The sequence below is a fragment of the Gorilla gorilla genome, chromosome 10, assembly GCF_029281585.2.
Source record: "Gorilla gorilla gorilla isolate KB3781 chromosome 10, NHGRI_mGorGor1-v2.1_pri, whole genome shotgun sequence".
NCBI classification, from domain to species: Eukaryota; Metazoa; Chordata; class Mammalia; order Primates; family Hominidae; genus Gorilla; species Gorilla gorilla.
This window is the reverse complement of record NC_073234.2, coordinates 43,813,542-43,831,601: the sequence shown is the minus strand read 5'-3', so window position 1 is coordinate 43,831,601 and position 18,060 is coordinate 43,813,542. Positions and strand designations below refer to the sequence as shown.

Genomic DNA, 18,060 nt, shown 5'->3' with positions numbered 1-18,060 from the left:
GAAACACAGCAGAGGCCACACAGAGTACAACAGCATTTAATGGTCAGAAACAGTTGTACAGTATTACAGTCAGCCACAGAAGCTGTGTTGGAGGACAAGACCCAATCCTTCCCCACACCAGGCAAAGCAGTATTGGACATGAGCTGGCATGTGGCTGGGCCCACGTCCTTATCCCCCAGGCCTGAGGGGAGACCACCTTCTGATAACCAACCCCTAGCTACCACTGTGTATTCATCAGGGGAGGGGTATAAACCCCACATGCAAGAAGAACCCTTGCCCCCAGTGTCAAATGGGATGGGGATGCTAGAGTTATAGTAAAGGGGAAACCCTATGTAAGCTGTTAACAGAGTTCACAGGGGTAGGGATAACCCCTGTTCTCCAGCTCCCAAATGTGCTCACTTTCCCAGCTTCTTCATCCGTTCATCAATGCTGGCAAAGTTCCCCTCAACTGTGGCCAGGTTTTCACGCATGGTTGTCTGCACCTACAAAGTGGTAGAGAGGTTTTACTCTTTGTCAGGTCCAGTTGCTTAACTGGATGAGGACCTGAAGGAATTCTCTGAGAGAGAAGACAAGAAATGGAAGCACAATTTGTGGGCCACAGAGGGGGGATGTTTATAGCACCAATTTTCAAGCTACCCTTAAAGTACATAGACCACGCCTGGGGTGAGCCCAAGCAGGCAGGACTCGAGAATTCCCATCCTGACTTCAGCGAGAACAGTTTTTTAAAATCTGTTTTATGTAATGAGAGCTAAATAAGATTTTGTTGAAATGAGGGTTTCACTGGTTCAAAATGTTAGAAAACTGCTCTGGAGGAAAAGGATATTATTCTAAGTCCTTTATATATTTTTTCATTTATCTCAGTGATGCTGTGATTGATGCTGGTCTCTCGACTTTAATGCTCCTTCCAGCACTGAGAACAGTGCCTCCAACAGAAATTGGGACTTGCGGCCAGGTGCAGTGGCTCACGCCTGTAATCTCAGCACTTTGGGAGGCCGAGATGGGTGGGATCACTTGAGGTCAGGAGTTTGAGACCACCCTGGACAACATGGTGAAACCCCGTCTCTACTAAAAAAAAAAATTAGGTGTGGTGGTGCGTGCCTGTAATCCCAGCTACTCAATAGGTTGAGGCATGAGAATCGCTTGAGCCCGGGAGGTGGAGGCTGCAGTGAGCTGAGATCACACCACTGCACTCCAGCCTGGGCAACAGAGCGAGACTCTGTCTTAAAAATAAAAAACAATAAGAAATTGTGGACTTGCTGTGTGCCAGGCATTACTAAACGAATGAAGGAACTAGGTGAGGCTCATTGTCCAGGGCCAGAAAGGAAGCGACAGAACGAGATTAGGGCCTGCTTCTGACTTCAAAGCCCGGATTCCTTCCAGTGTACTGTGCTTATCAGGGAGAGTAAAGTTGAGACGACAAAGGGAAAGAGTGGGGTTTTATAAGAAAACATGTTCACTAGCCCCTAACAATTTGCCCATATTATTTCACCTCATCTACATAACTCTGAGGGAGGTATAATTTCCCAGATGGAAAGATGGAGGTTCATAGGTTAAATAAGTTGTCAAAGGGCCTTCACATTGAAAGCAGGATGGAGACTCCAGACCAACCCCCTGCCACAACACCATGCTACAAAATAGACTAAGGCAGAACCCTATAACACTGGAGAACCTAGTTTGCACATGCTGGAGAAAGGAGGACAGATCAACAAAGGGGCACACACCTGGGTCAAGAGGGTGGTATTGTCCTTCAAGGAATTAGCAATCATCTGCTGGGTGGTATCCAAGTGTGTCAGGAGCTGACCAAACTGCATGGCTACAAAAGAAAAGTATGGTTGAGACTTGAATCCAAGATAAGGGAGGGGACCAAAAGTTGCCCATTTTTCAAGTTCTCTTAGCACTCCTGGCAGCTGGCCTCCCACCTTGCTCGTGCAGCTGCTTGATGGTGACAAGTCTCTGCACCAGCTCAGGGAGGGTGGAGGCAATGGGGCTCCAGCGCTGTATAGTTTCATATAGCTGGTGCACCTGAAGGGACACAATAGGGCCCAGAGGGGATGGCTGAGGCAGCCAGGTCAGTATGTACAGACTGCTACTTCACCGTAATGGGGGAAAGGATCAAGTGGGCAGAGGGAAGCAGTGCCCTGACTTTCCAAGCTGATAAGCTCTTCATAAGAGCTTATGAAGATGGGGACCTGAGGAGTCAGTGTGTTCTCATGCTTTGACACTGCCACTCGGAGAACCTGAGGGAGTGGAAAGGAGATGGGGAAGGTGTCTTCCTGACCTTGCTTTGTGTATCTGCATCTTCTACAGAGGCTTTATGCTTGGCAATCTCGTTCACCTTTCCCAGGACACTCTGAAAACACAGATTTTAAGGTTGATATGGCATCCAGGGCTTCCAAAGTCCCAAGCTATCCATAATTTAATTTTCCCTCCATTTAATACCTGTAGCCGAGCCTCCACTTGATCCAAAACTGCAAGGTCTAGGGCGCTCACCTTTGCTTGCAACAGCTCTACAGTCTCCTGGGGATGGAAGTTGGGACAAGTATCATGAAGAGGAAAGGCAGACTAGGAAGAGGCCTCCCATATTCCACTAAATTAATATATAGCTACAAACTCAAAAATAATCCTCAAAGCAAACCCAATCCCAATTATCCCCTCTGTGATCCAAACACTCCAGTTTCTTCCAAACTCACCATGAGACAGGCTCCCTGTAGACCTGCAGAAAGGGGATTCTGGTGGGAAAGGGAGGGGAGAAGTGAGTGGTCCTTATATCTCCATGATTATCGTCTTCTCCCATCTTTCCTGGTTCTAGCTGGGAACCCACTAGCTGATCCCTGTAACTGAAGCCCTTTGATGACTCCTCCCAGGCTTATGTGGAATGCTGTAGACCTTAAGGCCTAGAGTTGCAGGATCTAAGGCTCAGATTATGTACAGGAGAACACCTGACCTGAGCATCCTGATCACAACGTACAGCTGTCTCCAGCTCTGTCAGGCGCTTTTCAAGTTCTGCGACCTAGTGGGAGGAAGGAGGTGAGATTTGCCATCTGCTTCCCTGCTGCTGCAATGGGAGGAATACGATCCTGCTCTACTCTGCCTGCCACTCACCACCCCAAGGGACTCCTTTCCCTGGAATACATACCTAGCCACAATCTTAAAATCCTAACCAAAGGTAGATGGGCGAGGGAAACATAGAGAATGAGGTCGGGCGCGGTGGCTCACGCCTGTAATCCCAGCACTTTGGGAGGCCAAGGCGGGCGGATCACGAAGTCAGGAGATGGAGACCATTCTGGCTAACACGGTGAAACCCCATCTCTACCAAAAATACAAAAAATGAGCCGGGCGTGGTGGCGGGCGCCTGTAGTCCCAGCTACTCAGGAGGCTGAGGCAGGAGAATGGCGTGAACCCGGGAGGCAGAGCTTGCAGTGAGCCAAGATTGCGCCACTGCACTCCAGCCTGGGATGCGCCACTGCACTCCAGCCTGGGTGGGAAACAGTGCAAGACTCCGTCTCAAAAAAAAAAAAAAAGAAACATAGAGAACAACGAATCAGGAATCAAAAGAGGAATCAATCAAGAGGAATCAGAGGAATCAATCAAGAGGAATCAGAGGAATCAGAAGCCTTCCCAGCACCCTCTCCTTGGAGAGAGGCAGGAAAATCTCTAGGGTCACGTCTCCCCTTGGCTTCCCAACCAACACTGTATCCACACTTACTTTGGCAGCTTGAGAGAACTTGTCCTGCTCAGGCCGAGAATGTAGTTCATAAGTGACAAGGCTGCTATCTGGGGGGGTCCCAGTGGTTTTTCCCCCTGATCCCCCTTTGCTGTTCTTTGTTGCTTCCAGCTGCAGTAGTAGGCGCCTAGTTAGGAGACCGAGTAATAATATCATGACTGGAAGGAGAAGGGCCAGTCACTCTCCCTCACTTTTGCCTCATAATCAGCATTAAGAAACATCTAAGCTACTTCTCTGCCACTTAGCACCCCTGTCAGTAGCTGGCTGAGTCCATCCACAACCCCAATCAGCAATGATTTTTCAACAAAGTAGGGTACCCACTTAGCCAGGGCGCCATCGGGGTCGGTAAGGTTGATTGCAGCATCTGGTCCCAGCAGCTTCTCCAGGTGGGAAGCAACCAGCTGCTGCTTCAGGGCTGCCAGCTGTTTAGCCAGCACCACAGGGGTCAGCTTCTCCTCTGTGGCTGACTCCTTCACTGTCGTCTAGTATGAAAAAAGGTAGAAATCGGGGGATGGCAAGAATGAATCAAGAAGCAAAAAAATAGGTCAAGCCCTTTAAAGGTAGTTGTAGCTGGAGGTCACTGGGATGGTTTTCAGCATGACAGACTGCCCACCTGTATGTAGCACTGCATACAGATGGATGCATATTTGTAAACTCTGGAAACCTTAGCCCCTTTATCCAGGAGCGTAAGGAATCTTTCTTTCATTTTTTGAGATGGAGTCTCGCTCTGTCACCCAGGTTGGAGTGCAGTGGCATGATCTCGGCTCACTGCAACCTCCGCCTCCGAGTTCAAGCAATTCTCCTGCCTTAGCCTCCCGAGTAGCTGGGATTACAGGCATGCGCCACCACACCTGGCTAAGTTTTTGTATTTTTTTAGTACAGATGGGGTTTCATCATGTTGGCCTGGCTGGTCTTGAACTCCTGACCTCAGGTGATCCGCCCGCCTCGGCCTCCCAAAGTGGTAGGATTATAGGCGTGAGCCACCGCACCCAGCCAGGCAGGGAATCTTTCTCTTCTTGCTTGAGGTCTTCCTCTACTGTGTAAGTCACAGCAGAGAAGGGAGAAGAGAGTTTGTAGTTACCTTGATTTTTTCAACTTCAGTTGTCAGCTCTTGGACCTCATGCAGTAGGCGCTGGTACTTTTGCTGGGGTGTCTCCTTCACTCCCAGACCCTCCCCAAGCTAGAGAGCAAGCACAGAGGGTAATGTTACATGTCTCATTACAGGGAGCCTCAAGAATTCATCCACACCCTGGGCCTAAGTCATAAAGGTATCATATCCAATTGAGAATCCACAACACCCTAGTACCAAAGAACTGAGGACAGCTAGAGGGCTGGAGGCTCTCCAGAACAAACAGCAGTAGGGCAGAGTTTCCCTGGCTGCATCCTGCTGCTTCCTCAGGAACAGAGGAGGAACAGAATCCCACCTGTATCCCTTGATCTCCCTACTACATGTCTGCTAGATAGGGTCACTACACCATTCCCATCAACACACACACACACAACAAACCATCTCATATTCTCCAGATTCATATCCTGTCCTCTTGGTTTTTCCAATACGATCTGAGAAATCTGCCAAGAAAAGAAGATGGAACTGAGGGCCTGATCTAGGCCGAAGGCAGTCATGGTCTCAGGTGACTGTGAGGGCTTCCATAAAATATCTCCATGAGGGACCCCTTCCCCCAAGCACAACTCACTAAGACTTTAGGACAGGAAACCACTTCTCATGCTTATCCTCCAGTCTTCCCCCCACCCAGCTTCCAGCCCAGTCTCACCAAGTCCCTTTGTCCCCACTCTCTTGTCCTTGAACTTGTCATAGGCAGCATTAGGATTGACAATGATGTGTTCCACACTTGTGCTTGTCAGCTCCTCCTGCAAGAACAGGTAGTTTAGGCCAGGGACACACTCATTCCCACTCTAGAACTTACTCTACCCCACAAAATCCCCAAACCATTAGGTGACTGGGCCCTACTTGTCCAAGGGGAAAGAAGGGTGGCTCTATTCCAAGGTGCCTACCCAGGCTTAACCTAGGAAACTGAAGCTTCCTGGTAAATTTGGAGCCTCAGTTGTACAAATATTAACACCCTCATTCAACTGGGAGCAGAGGGAGCATAACCTCCCCACCCTCTCTGTACATAAGCCTTCCCATCCCCCCATGCTACCCCTCCCAGTTGTCTGGCACACACCATGCACTCAAGGCAAGAAACCAACCTGACCTCTTTTAACCTCCCCCTCCCAAAAGTAAATCTTGCCCGCTGAGCAAGTCCATTTTAATGCTAACCTCCCATCCTTGCTAGAAGGAAAGAGGAGGGAAGGCAGATAATCAGGCCACTAACACTGAGTGTGAATATTAGGACTTTAAACCTGTTGAAGGTAAGACACAAGCTCTTAGTACAAAAAGAAGGCCGACAGAGGGCCTGACCAGAAGCCTGATTTCCAGGCTGCCATGAGGCCAGCGAATTCAGGGACAGGGAGAAGGGGCAAGGGCTTACTGGATTATCTTTATGGGACATCTTAGAAGCAACAAACATAGGCAATATCTGCTTGCCAAGAGTATCCATGGGCAAGAGCCACATGTAAGCTCTGAAATGGAGATAACCCAGCATCTCTTCAGAGATGCTGCAGCACCTGATTTTTCTCCCTGACTCCTCTGCTATGCTTTAAGCACTGAAGCTCTTCCAAAAACAGGGGACACAAGTAGGCGGTGAAAGAGACTTCACCCTAGAAACTGAAGCAGAGAGGTTCCCTCCTTACTAGATATCTACATGCTGTTCAGATTCCAGTGACAACCCCAAGACTGCACCAAGCACTCCTGACTGCATGTCCCTTTTTCAATTGTCAGAAGCCTGACAGCTCCCAACAGAGTACTGATGGAAGTAGGAGGGAGACCCAGGAGTCCTTTTCTGTTGGGGATGACATCTCCACCTTCTATGGGAGGAAGGCAAAATGAGCCTTCCTTCTTTCACCTAGAACAATGGTTCTCACCCCAGGCTGCATGTTAGAATCACTTAGAATTTTTTTTTTTTTTTTTTAAATAGACAGCTGGGCAATGGTGGCTCAAGCCTGTCTGTAGTCCCAGCACTTTGGGAGGCCGAGGCGGGTGGATCACTTGGAATTAGGATCCAAGTGATCCACCCGCCTCGGCCTCCCAAAGTTCGGCCAAGGCGGGTGGATCTCAGGAGTTCAAGATCAGCCTGGGCAACATAGGGAAACTCCATCTCTACAAAAAATATAAAATAGCTGGGTATTGTGGCACGTGCCTGTGGTCCCAGCTACTCAGGAGGCTGAGGTGGAAGGGTCACTTGAGCCTGGCAGGTGGAGGATGCAGTGAGCAGAGATCATGCCACTGTACTCCAGCCTGGGCAACAGAGTGAGACCCTGTCTCAAAAAAAGAAAAAGAGAGAGAGAGAAAAGAAAAAAAAAAAAAAAAAAAAAAAAGGCCCGGGCCCACTTCTAGAGATTCTAATGAATTATTCTGGGGTAGGGCCAAATATCCAGGTGATTCTAACCTACAGCCAGGACTGAGAATCTCTGCCTGTGTGTAGGTATGTGGGGAGAGGGTGTGAGGGGGACATGGTGGGACATCATTGAGAAAGAAAAGCAGACAGAAGGAAGCTCCTTCCTTCATCTCTGCTCTGCTATTAGAGCAGGAATCAGTGTGGGTGACAGCTTTAAAAATAAGGGAAGAAGGGGGGAAAGGACAAAGTATCAACTTTGATCTTTACCTCTTCCTCAGGGAATTACTGGGCAGAGGGGTAAGAGCTATAGATCAAGGGAAAACAAAAGGACTCAATGTCCCATATGCAAGTGCCCGGGGGGAGAGACATTTGAGTCCCAAATGATTATCTCTTTAACCTGTTCTGAAATGCTACGGCCAGAACACCCACCCATCTAATAGCTGTGTGATCTCTGGCCTCTTATCAACTGGGAAGGGCTCAGGCTAAGGATAGACAACCATCTTCTCTGAAGTTCATACTCAGGAATATGCCACTTCTCCCTGTGAAAGCCCCAATCCAGGCCAATCCCACCCATCCTCTTTTGTTTAATCCTCTTAAAAAAGAGGAATGGGAGGCATAACCTACAGACCCAGGAAAAAAATTAATCATAGCTACCATTTGTTAAGCCCTTATTATGGGCGGGCACTATGCAGATGGGAACCTACTTTCTTATTTACGTTCCTAAGTAGGGAAAGCGGGGAGTAGAAGAGGGTCAACACATAGACGGTGAGTCTCAGAGGTTCTGGACAGTCACAGGGACAGAGAGCATTTTCATTCCTGCTGTGGGAGAGTGTCCTGGGCCAGTTGGGCTACCTGGCACTGGCATCCTCTGGAGCCTCTCCAAGGCTGTGGCCCGGGAGCACACTCTAGTCCTCCAGTAGCACCTACTCCAGCAGTGTCTTGAAGATCTGGGGCGTGAGTTGGGGGCAGTATAATTACAGTGACTTGTGAGATAGGAAAAGGCTGGGTGTGGGACTGAATAGAGGAATGAAAGATTTAGTAGAGTCTAAAGGACAGAGAAACAACTGCTCATCATAGCACACCCCGTTAAAAAGCAGATGAAAGGTCAGGCTTCTTACCAGCTCCTTGTGGTTTCCCCAGAGGTGAGAAAATCAAAAGAGTTAAAAGGAAAGGGAGTGGGGGAATGGGGATGAGGGAGGGAAAAAAAAGACAAAATTGTTATTAGCAAATTGTCACATGCACTACATGACAGTCTTCCAACACACTGCACCACAGGGCCCCAGGGGAGCCTAGTGAAATTTAGGGGCCAAGAAATTTCAGCTGGGGTCACCATATACCCCAAGAGAAAGAAGAGCATGAGACCCTTTTCCCTCTGGTGGTGAGGATGTCATGAAGCTTTGCCATTAACAGCAGCAGTTTAGGATCATCTGAAAACTAGGAGTTAGATGTTACAAGCCAGTGGCATGGAATAAGAAACTGGGGAGAGAAGGCTGAGGTGGTGGGGAAGCTATTAGAAATGGTAGAAGATGAAGCAGAAGTTAGAAATTCTTAGACTTGTAGCTGATAGAGGGTCAATAATTCTCAGGAGAGGAGTTCCCCTTCTTAGTTCATGGCCCTTGTCTTCCTATCTCTTAGTTTCTCTAGCTGTGAAAAATTAGACATTTGGATGGCAGAATCAATCACAATGAGAGTGATCAGGTAGGAAGTCTGATATGACTTTAGGTGAGACCAAACAAAATATGTCAGGTACAGAGGGTGAGTTAAAGGAATGATGAAGTACCTAAGTATAGCCCCGTTCTCATTTCCTCCTGCAAGGGAAGAGGCAGAGCTGCTCCTGGTCCCTTGCGCGTCCTGGCGTGTTTGCCTCCACCTTGAGTGGCTGGTAACTCACCCTGCAGCTCCGAAGGATCTAGAGCAATTCTGCCATGATGTACTTACACAGAGGGTCCAGGGGACACCAAGATTCACAGCTACTAGCACATGTGCAGAACATGTTTCTTCAACCCTCTGTTCACAAGATTCACAGGGGTTGGAGGGTAGACAAAGGGGAAGGGTGAGAGTATTTCCAAGAGGCCTTATTTGAGTCTGGGCCACATAGATAAGGCTCCCACTTCCGGGCAAGGCTGGTTTAGAACTGCCAGGAGGGGATATCCAGTGGTATGCCCTGCCTTTCTAGGAGCTCTGCTGATGGGCAGATGGAAGTGTGGAAGGTTGAGGATGGTTGTGTGCATATGAAAAACCATGGTGGGATTAAAAACAAGTGCTTCCTTTCACCAAGATTTCATCCAGATACCTCTTAATCACAACCTCTCTGTTCCCTAGACGATGCTAGGGTCCCAGCCAAGATTCCTCTTTCCACCAGGCACGGTGTCTCACATCTGTAATCCCAGCACTTTGGGAGGGTGAGGCGGGTGGATCACTTGAGGTCAGGAGTTCGAGACCAGCCTGGCCACCATGGTGAAACCCCATCTCTACTAAAAATACAAAATTAGCCAGGCATGGTGGTGGGCGCCTGTAATCCCAGCTACTCGGGAGGCTGAGGCAGGAGAATCATTTGAACCTGGGAGGTGGAGGTTGCAGTTGAACCCGGGAGGCGGAGGTTGCAGTGAGCTGAGATCATGCCACTGCACTCCAGCCTGGGTGACAGAGTGAGACTGTCTCAAAAAAAAAAAAAAAATTCCTCTTTCAGCTCAGGGTAGAGGTGGCTCCAGATCCTGTGGTCGAGGCTGGGATGTCTCTGCATAGAGTGGGTGTAAGCACCCATAAGTGCAAACATGCAAACACAAAGGAGAAGTACACACACTATACCTTTCTCTGATTTGTCCCACCAAGCTAAAACCAGCTTGGGAGAAACTCAAGGAGAGAAAAAAGACAATGGGCCATAAGCTCAAGTTCAAACCATGCGGATTGGGTAGAATAGGGAGGACAGAAAATCAAATAAAAGGAAAAGTGGTATATTAGTTTGCAGATAGTATATACCACCTCCAGGTCTGTCCTATGGGTGGGTTGAAGGATGATGAGATTTTAGGCATGATTCCTGCGTAACCTGGAGTAGTACTAGTCACCTTGATTGGAAGATTTCAAGTGCCCTGGCCCCGGGTGCCAGCTTACCTAGTACGTGACTCCCAGTCTCTTTCACTAAGGGACTCCCAGACCCCCCAGGGCTGTTTGGCTAAGTGGCTGTGCCTCAGAGGGCAAGATCTGAGGTTCTAAATCAGACAGGGAAAGTGGCCACTGCTACTCTCTGAGCCTATTCAGGCTGTACGCCAACACTGCAGCCAGGGGACTTCAAAACCATGATGACAAGGAAGATGGGCAGAGCTGTAGAGTAAAACTGTCCGGGATGGATCAATATATTGCTGACCATCCATCCATTTCAAAAGGAGGGGTGCAGAAACAGAAAGACTCACAAAAGCACAAATAATCCAAGTTATTATCTTACAATTGCATATAAACCTCCTTCTCATCCCATTTACATTTCTCTAAAGACCTAGCATAGGGGAATATTAAAATGAGTTTTTCCCAGAGATAATCCACATACAGCCAAGAACTGAGGACTGTGGCTGTCATCCCTTTTGTTCTCTATCCTTGTTTAGAATAGCTAAAAGTCATTCCATAAAAAAATCTTCATTTGATCTTAGTCTGAGGAGGAGAAAGGAAACTGCCTTCTAACTCCAGCCCCTAAATGCCTCATGTTCAAAAACATTTAAAGCCTCCATGCTTCTATCCCATCCTCCATTGGACAGTTTTACTCTGCAGACCTCACAAGGGGAAGAGACAATGATTCATGGATCATAGCTGTTTCTAACCCTTGATTAATGATCTTTAAACATAAGGCCAGCAGGCCCCTCAGTGACCCAGCCAGGGACTCACTGGAATTTAAAACGATTAGCTACAACAATAGCACAGTGGCAGAGCATTGCATGCGAGATGGCAGATGAAAAAAACATGCAGAGAAGAAGCATTGAATGGTCTTACTTGTGCAAACTAGTGTCCAGGCAAGGTGGTGAGGAGGGAGGATGGGGGAAGCATTAGGAAAAACTCAGGTAAGTTCAAGTGCGCCAACAGTCAATGAACACAATCAAGCATACTCCAGGATCTTCTAAACTGTAAGGAAGTACTGTTTCTCATCTCAGGAGTGTCCAGTAATATCTACCTTTTGGAGAAATGAAGCCTCTGCCAGGGCCTCATCAAACTATGGCTAGGTCATTTTTTCCCCTTTTACTGGGGGTAGTTATGCCATAAAGAGAGAAGCTAAATTGTTTCTAATGAGGTTTTTCTTAATTTACTTCCCTTATTCCAGCAGTTCAAAAGCCATGAGCAGAAAGTCTCACTGACCCAAGGCAGGCTGTGGATCCAGGGGTTAGGGTTGGGGTGTGTGTGTGGGTGGAATTCTATTTGGGAATTAGTTTTCCAAACATTTTAAGAAAAATCTCCAAGCAAGCCTATTGCCCCAATTAACCTGGGAGTGTCTGAAGTGCAAAGAGATCTTCCCAGATTGAGGAGGAAAGGGCTACAGCCCGTGCACTTTCCTGGTCCATTCCTGTTTTAGAAGATTTTACTTCCTGCTAAAATTGTTTTAAAGAGATAGTAGAAAAATCATGATTGGCCAGGCACAGTGGCTCATGCTTGTAATCCCAGCACTCTGGGAGGCCTAGGTGAGTGGATCACCTGAGGTCAGGGGTTCGAGACCAGCCTAGCCAACATGGTGAAACCCTGTCTCTACTAAAAATACAAAAAATTAGCCGGGTGTGGTGATGGACACCTGTAATTCCAGCTACTCGGGAGGCTGAGGCAGGAGAATCTCTTGAACTCGGGAGGTGGAGGTTGCAGTGAGCTGAGATCACGCCATTGCACTCCAGCCTGGGCAAAAAGAGTGAAACTTCATCTCAAAAAAAAAAAAATTCACGATCATCTGTAGCAAAATTTCAATCTTTTATGCTTTCCTCCCCCATCCTCCCCACTATGGGAATCGGAAAATGTTTATGTTTAAGTTAAATTAGCAATTTAAATCTTTAAGGGATGTTTGAGGACATTTTTCCTTTAGTAGCCCAATTTCTTCCACAGTGGAGGAATCACAGGAAGAAAGTTATGGAGCAGTGAGGGTCAACACAACTTGACTATTCCTTTAGACAGAAATCTGGAGACCCGGCTGGCGTGGTAGCTCACGCCTGTAATCCCAGCACTTTGGGAGGCCAAGATGGGTGGATCACTTGAGGCCAGGAGTTCGAGACCAACCTGGCCAACATGGTGAAACCCCATCTCTACTAAAAATACAGAAAATTAGCCAGGTATGGTGGCACATGCCTGTAATTCCAGCTACTTGGGAGGCTGAGGCAGGAGAATTGCTTGAACTGGGGAGGCAAAGGTCGCAGTGAGACAAGATTGTGCCACTGCACTCCAGCCTGGGGGAAAGAGTGAGACTCTGTCTCAAAAACCAAAAAGAAATCTGGAGACCCCCTGAAAGGTTCCACGAGAGTCTGTCCATATTGGTTGTCTCTAGGGAAGAGAACTAAGTGGTGGTAGGCAGAGGTGGGAGGCAGATTTTTCACTACTTACCCTTGAATCCTCTGTTCCCTGTGCATATATTACCTACTTTAAAAACTGATAAAATTAAAGTTGAAAATAATCTGAAGATTAAGGCGGAGAATGCTGTTGTCAGGGGTTAAGAAGGTGACTGAGGCTGGGCATGGTGGCTCACGCCTGTAATCCCAGCACTTTGGGAGGCCAAGACAGGCGGATCACGAGGTCAGGAGATCGAGACCATCCTGGCTAACACAGTGAAACCCCGTCTCTACTAAAAATACAAGAAAATTAGCCAGGTGTGGTGGCGGGCGCCTACAGTCCCAGCTACTCGGGAGGCTGAGGCAGGAGAATGGCGTGAACCCGGGAGGTGGAGCTTACAGTGAGCCAAGATCACGCCACTGCACTCCAGCCTGGGCAACAGAGTGAGAGTCCGTCTCAAAAAAAAAAAAAAAAAAAAGAAGGTGACTGAAAATCTCATGGTTCAGCCACAAGACAGGTCACGTGCACTGTCACTTGTACTAGGTCTTGGGCAGGTAGGCAGGAAACAGACAGGCTGCTGGTGAGATCCCAGGCCTCACGGACATGACATTTCTAGATTATCTAAGCATACAATTCACTGCTGCTCAAATTACATATTTACGTCAGTATTAAAAGCAGCGGCAGAGCCATTACTCAGCTGACTTCCCAAAAGCTGCAAGCCCCATAGGGACATGCGGGGGCCAGAGACATTAGCTGACATCAGGAAACATCTTGGCTCTTAGGGCCCCTGAAGCGGCTGAAGGTCTGCCCACCCCATTCCTCCCTAGTGACAGAGAGTCACTTAGCTGAGCCTTAGGTGACAGAAACAATTCAACTCTTCTTGTATTTGCCATTCAGCTCATATGCACTTCTATACTGGCATCCTGAGCAACATGCCACAGGAAATGAACACTCACAGTATCCTCTCCTCATCAGCCACCCCACTAGATGCTACTAAAATAGGCTGTTCAGGCTCTGGGGGAGAAATAGCCAATCAGAGCTGCACAGTCAGGTTCTTCCACACCTGGAATGGGTGTCATCTCCTTTTTATTCAGAGATATCCCAGTATCTTCAAAAGGGAATGACAATATATATATTTTTGTTTAGAAAGAGGATTACTGTGAAACTACCTGTTTGTATCACAGCAACAAAAGGACTGAGTTCTATTCATTATCTCACCATGAAGGGCAGAAGCCTAGGCCTAAGTTGAACAGTCTGAACTGTGGTAGTGCAGTAAAGTTCTCAGCATACAGCTGTCTCTTGGCAACTGTGGGAGACTGGTTCCAGGACCTCCCTTGATACCAAAATCTGCATATGTTCCCACCTTCTATATAAATTGGCACAGTAACTGCATATAACCTACCTACATCCTCCTGTATACTTTGAATCATCTCTAGATTACTTAAAATACCTAGTACAATGTAAATGCTATGTAAATAGTTGTTATACTGTGTTTTTAAATTTTGTATTTTTTTTATTGTTGTACTGGTTTTTTTTTTTTTTGAGATGGAGTCTTGCTCTGTCACCCAGGCTGGGGTGCAGTGGCGCAATCTCGGCTCACTGCAACCTCCACCTCCCAGGTTCAAGCAATTCTCCTGCCTCAGCCTCCATAGTAGCTGGGACTATAAGCGCTCGCCACCACGCCTTGCTAATTTTTATATTTTTTAGTAGAGATGGGGTCTCAAACTCCTGATCTCAAATGATCCACCTGCCTCAGCCTCCCAAAGTGCTGGGATTACAGGCATGAATCACTGCACTGGGCCTATTTTTTATTTTTAAAAAATATTTTCCATTTGTGATTGGTTGAATCCATGGGTTTGGAACCCATAAATACAGAGAACCGATTGTATACACTCCTATTCTGTGAGGACAGAGGCAGCTTCCTATAAGATGCCTCTTGGAGTGACAGGTGCACACCCAGGTCCTTGAGCAACAACATCATCTGCATTATCTCCAAGATACTCAAGCTTGGGGGATAGATTGGCATGCCAGCAAATACAGAAGCCACAAGGAACACACCACTGGGAGAAGGGACAGAGAAGGTGTTTCCCACAATGTAAGAACCACTTCCACATGGGGGAGTCAAATAAGAAATAAGTGAGTACGCCAAGCCATACATTGTAAGCCAGCAGTCAGCATTCCCCAGAATTAACCAGCCCCACAGACATAGCCACAGGACTTACAGACAAGCATACTGAGCCTGCATATTGCAATGACTCTTGGACACATCTTTACTGAGAACTCACATCATCAGTGTGATCCCAGCCCAGCTGTCTTCAGAAATAATAGAACCTAAAACACATCCTATAAACACACCCCTTGGCACTTAAACAGTTTTTACTATGTTGATTTCCATTCACTCAATTTTTTTTTCCTTCTATATGTTTCCTATATGTATCCTAATTCCCCATTAGTCTGGGGCTCATTGGGGGCAGAGACATTTCTTCCTCTGCATTGCACAAAAAAAACCACAGAATGAACACACTCAATAAACCATACTAAATGTTTCCCCTCACAGTTAAAATGTATCCGTACCTAATTACTCCATCCTCAGAGTTCTGGGATCTAAAAATGCAACCACAGTCTCACATCCGCTGATGTGAAATATTTACATTCTTCTTCAAATTTGTTTTGCTCTAAAATCTTGGAATCACTTTCTTAATTCCTTGCCCAATGGATACTGGATATTCATATGGAAAAAGTATTTCTCCATATTTCAAAGTCTAGTTCTTGGTAGCAGTTTATTACAAGTGCCCAGGCTTCATGATTCATTTCCATGGGTTAGAACCCAGGGGCCTAAGTCACTAGCCCCAAACCTGTTTTGAGATATTTCAATTTTATTTAAAAGGCCCAAGAATCAGGGCTTTGCAAACAGATGTTGTTAGCTGTAATTCCGCTGACTTGACTCTCCCTCCTGTCATTGCTCATTGGTGGCTGCAAGCCCAGCAAGGTCTTTGCAAGCCCTGCAACCTATATACCACCCAGGCTGGGGTTGGCATACCCGCTTATTGCTGTAGCTCCCCGGATAAGGGAAGGACCTGTCTAGGGGAGAAAGGTCAGAGTCCGTAGGAGTCTGTGGCAGCACACATTCTTACCGCATCGAACTCCGCTTGATCATCCTCAGGTAGGTCGCTGGTTTCATAAACATCTGGCTCATTCCTGGCCTGCAGGTAGAAGCAGTGACCACCCAACCTCACTACCCAGCATCCAACAACACCCCTTACCCCACTCCATTTGAATAAGCTAACAGAGAAGGCGGGGTGTGATGCCAGGGTTCTGTCCTTTCTCCTCCACCTGCCCCGTGAGTCAACAGTATGTCAGTTCCCATGTCTCAAGGGGTAGGGATGACAGCGGAGACAATTGGGACCTGACAGTAAACGGTGAGTGTAAGCGATAGCAACGATGTTACCCTAAATCTAGAGGCGGGCAGGTCCTTGGCAATCACTATTGCTGAAGAAGGTGAAGGCTATCCTCCAATTAGGCCCCGTACACCACTACCCTGGCACAAGGATTGAGAGTGACTCAGGACCTTAGTACTCAAGGTCCTGTGTCCCAACCCTCACCTTGAGAAGCAGGCAGGGCAGCACAAAAGGAAGGTACATGCCAGGATTGTCATGGGAGTGGGGGGTGGGGGAGGGCATAGGTTCCCTCAAGGATAGAGCTCCCCATCTGGCACAAGAGGGTTCTGCCAGATGGCAGAACCTCTTCCTTGGCAGAATGAAGGCCATCGTTAAGTGGTCTGGTGTGTGTGTCTGGGGTAGCGATGGGGTTTTATGGAGAGATTTGGGGGGGACATGGGAGGCGTTGACACGGATGGTGGAAAAACTCAGGCACAAGCGGTCAGTACCCGGAGTCGATTTCTGGGCCGAGCTACCGGCGACTGCCGGAAAGGGGGCCTGGTGCGCCGTCCGGCGGCCCGGCCCAGTCGGGTCAGAAGAGTTCGGGGGGTGCTGAGGCCGATCGGAGAACGAGCGGCGGGAGCCCTTGGGCGGAGGATGGGCTGCAGGCGGGAGGGGTCGCGGGCTGGTTTCTGTTGGGGGTCCTTGGGAGGTCGGGGGCGCGGTCCTGGGGAGCCGGGGCCGGCCCTGTACTCACAATGCCGGGAAGGTCGGCGTATTTAGGGTCCGCCATGGCGGCGGCGAGACGGGGCTGGGGGACCCGGGCCTCGGTGGAGCCGGGGCCGGTGTTCGGGTAGGGGAGAGGCTGGGTTCGGGTCCCGGGCTAAGGCGGCGGCAAAGGGAGCGGCAGATGAGCAGGAAGTCTCGCGACAGCAGTAGCACAGCAGAAGGGTAAAGCAAAAGTCGCGATAACAGCCCTGCTGCCACACCCCTGGAGGGGCGGGATTGGGGAGAACGAGGCCAGGGAATGAGGTAATGGCCAGGGGACGCCGCCTAGGATTGTGGGATGTGTAGTTTTGGTGTACGGGAGCTTGGGCGGGGAGCTACAATAACGAACCTTGGGGAGCTATTTCATACAGCCTTTTCTCTCACTTTTACAGCAAGTCAGTGAAAGAACATTTATAATTCCTGTTTTGGGCTCCCAGGAATAAAATGACTAGATTAAATCATACAGCTAGTCATACTGTGACACAGCTGGGGTTTCAAAAACAAGAAGTTTGCTTGATACTGTGTATTATAAAAACAAAATAAAAACAAGAAGTAAAATTTAGTAAACGCGTAGTGTATGTTAGGAGTGAAAAAGTTAGGCAATCTTCTCAAGTAAGGGCTTTCAGATAATTTGAATTTCAGATAATAAGTAGGTGTGTGTGTGTGTGTGGTGTGTGGTGTGTGGGTATACTAACCCCCCAAAAATTAAGTATCTGAAATTCACATTTAACTGGGCATCCTGTTTTTGTTTTTTGTTTTTCAGATCTGGCAATTCTATCTGAAGTTCATAAATAGGTAAGTGGTGTCTCCATGTCTGTCTGAACACTCTCTGGGCTCTTAACCACTTCGTTAATAGTTCTCAGACTTTTATTTATTTTTCAATTTTTTCAATTTTGTGGGTACACAGTAGGTGTATGTATTTATGGGACACATGATATATTTTGATACAAGCATGCAATGTGAAATAAGCACATCATGGAGAAGAGGGTATCCATCCTCTCAAGCATTTATCCAAGTTACAAATAATCCAATTACACTCTTTAAGTTATTTTAAAATGTACAGTTGAGTTATTCTTGACTATAGTCACCCTATTGTGCTATCAAATAGTAGGTCTTATTATACTTTATAATTTTTTGTACCTATTCACCAACCTTACCTTCCGTTCTCAGACTTTTAAATTTCATCGTTCAATAAAATTAAAACAACTACAAACCTTGAAGATTTGCCTTT

At 47.6% G+C, this 18,060-nt stretch overlaps 1 protein-coding gene across 2 annotated transcripts; it reads right to left on the bottom strand.

Annotated features, from left to right (window-relative positions):
- Positions 1 to 20: 20 nt before the first annotated feature.
- On the bottom strand, positions 21 to 17,069 carry DCTN2 (dynactin subunit 2). 2 transcript variants are annotated; one of them, XM_019038165.3, is made up of 14 exons: positions 16,819 to 17,069; positions 15,819 to 15,887; positions 5,497 to 5,593; positions 5,232 to 5,293; positions 4,806 to 4,904; positions 4,046 to 4,206; positions 3,707 to 3,851; positions 2,945 to 3,010; positions 2,691 to 2,729; positions 2,440 to 2,517; positions 2,279 to 2,350; positions 1,920 to 2,022; positions 1,722 to 1,813; positions 21 to 482 (listed from the first exon to the last, which is right to left on the bottom strand). In XM_019038165.3, exons 1-14 carry the CDS (start codon positions 16,852 to 16,854, stop codon positions 396 to 398), a joined length of 1,206 nt encoding a protein of 401 aa, XP_018893710.1. In that variant the 5' UTR covers positions 16,855 to 17,069; the 3' UTR covers positions 21 to 395. The 2 variants fall into 2 exon arrangements, with proteins under 2 accessions (XP_018893710.1, XP_055215260.1); XM_055359285.2 differs by lacking the exons at positions 15,819 to 15,887; positions 16,819 to 17,069 and adding an exon at positions 8,032 to 8,212.
- Between the last annotated feature and the right edge of the window lie 991 nt (positions 17,070 to 18,060).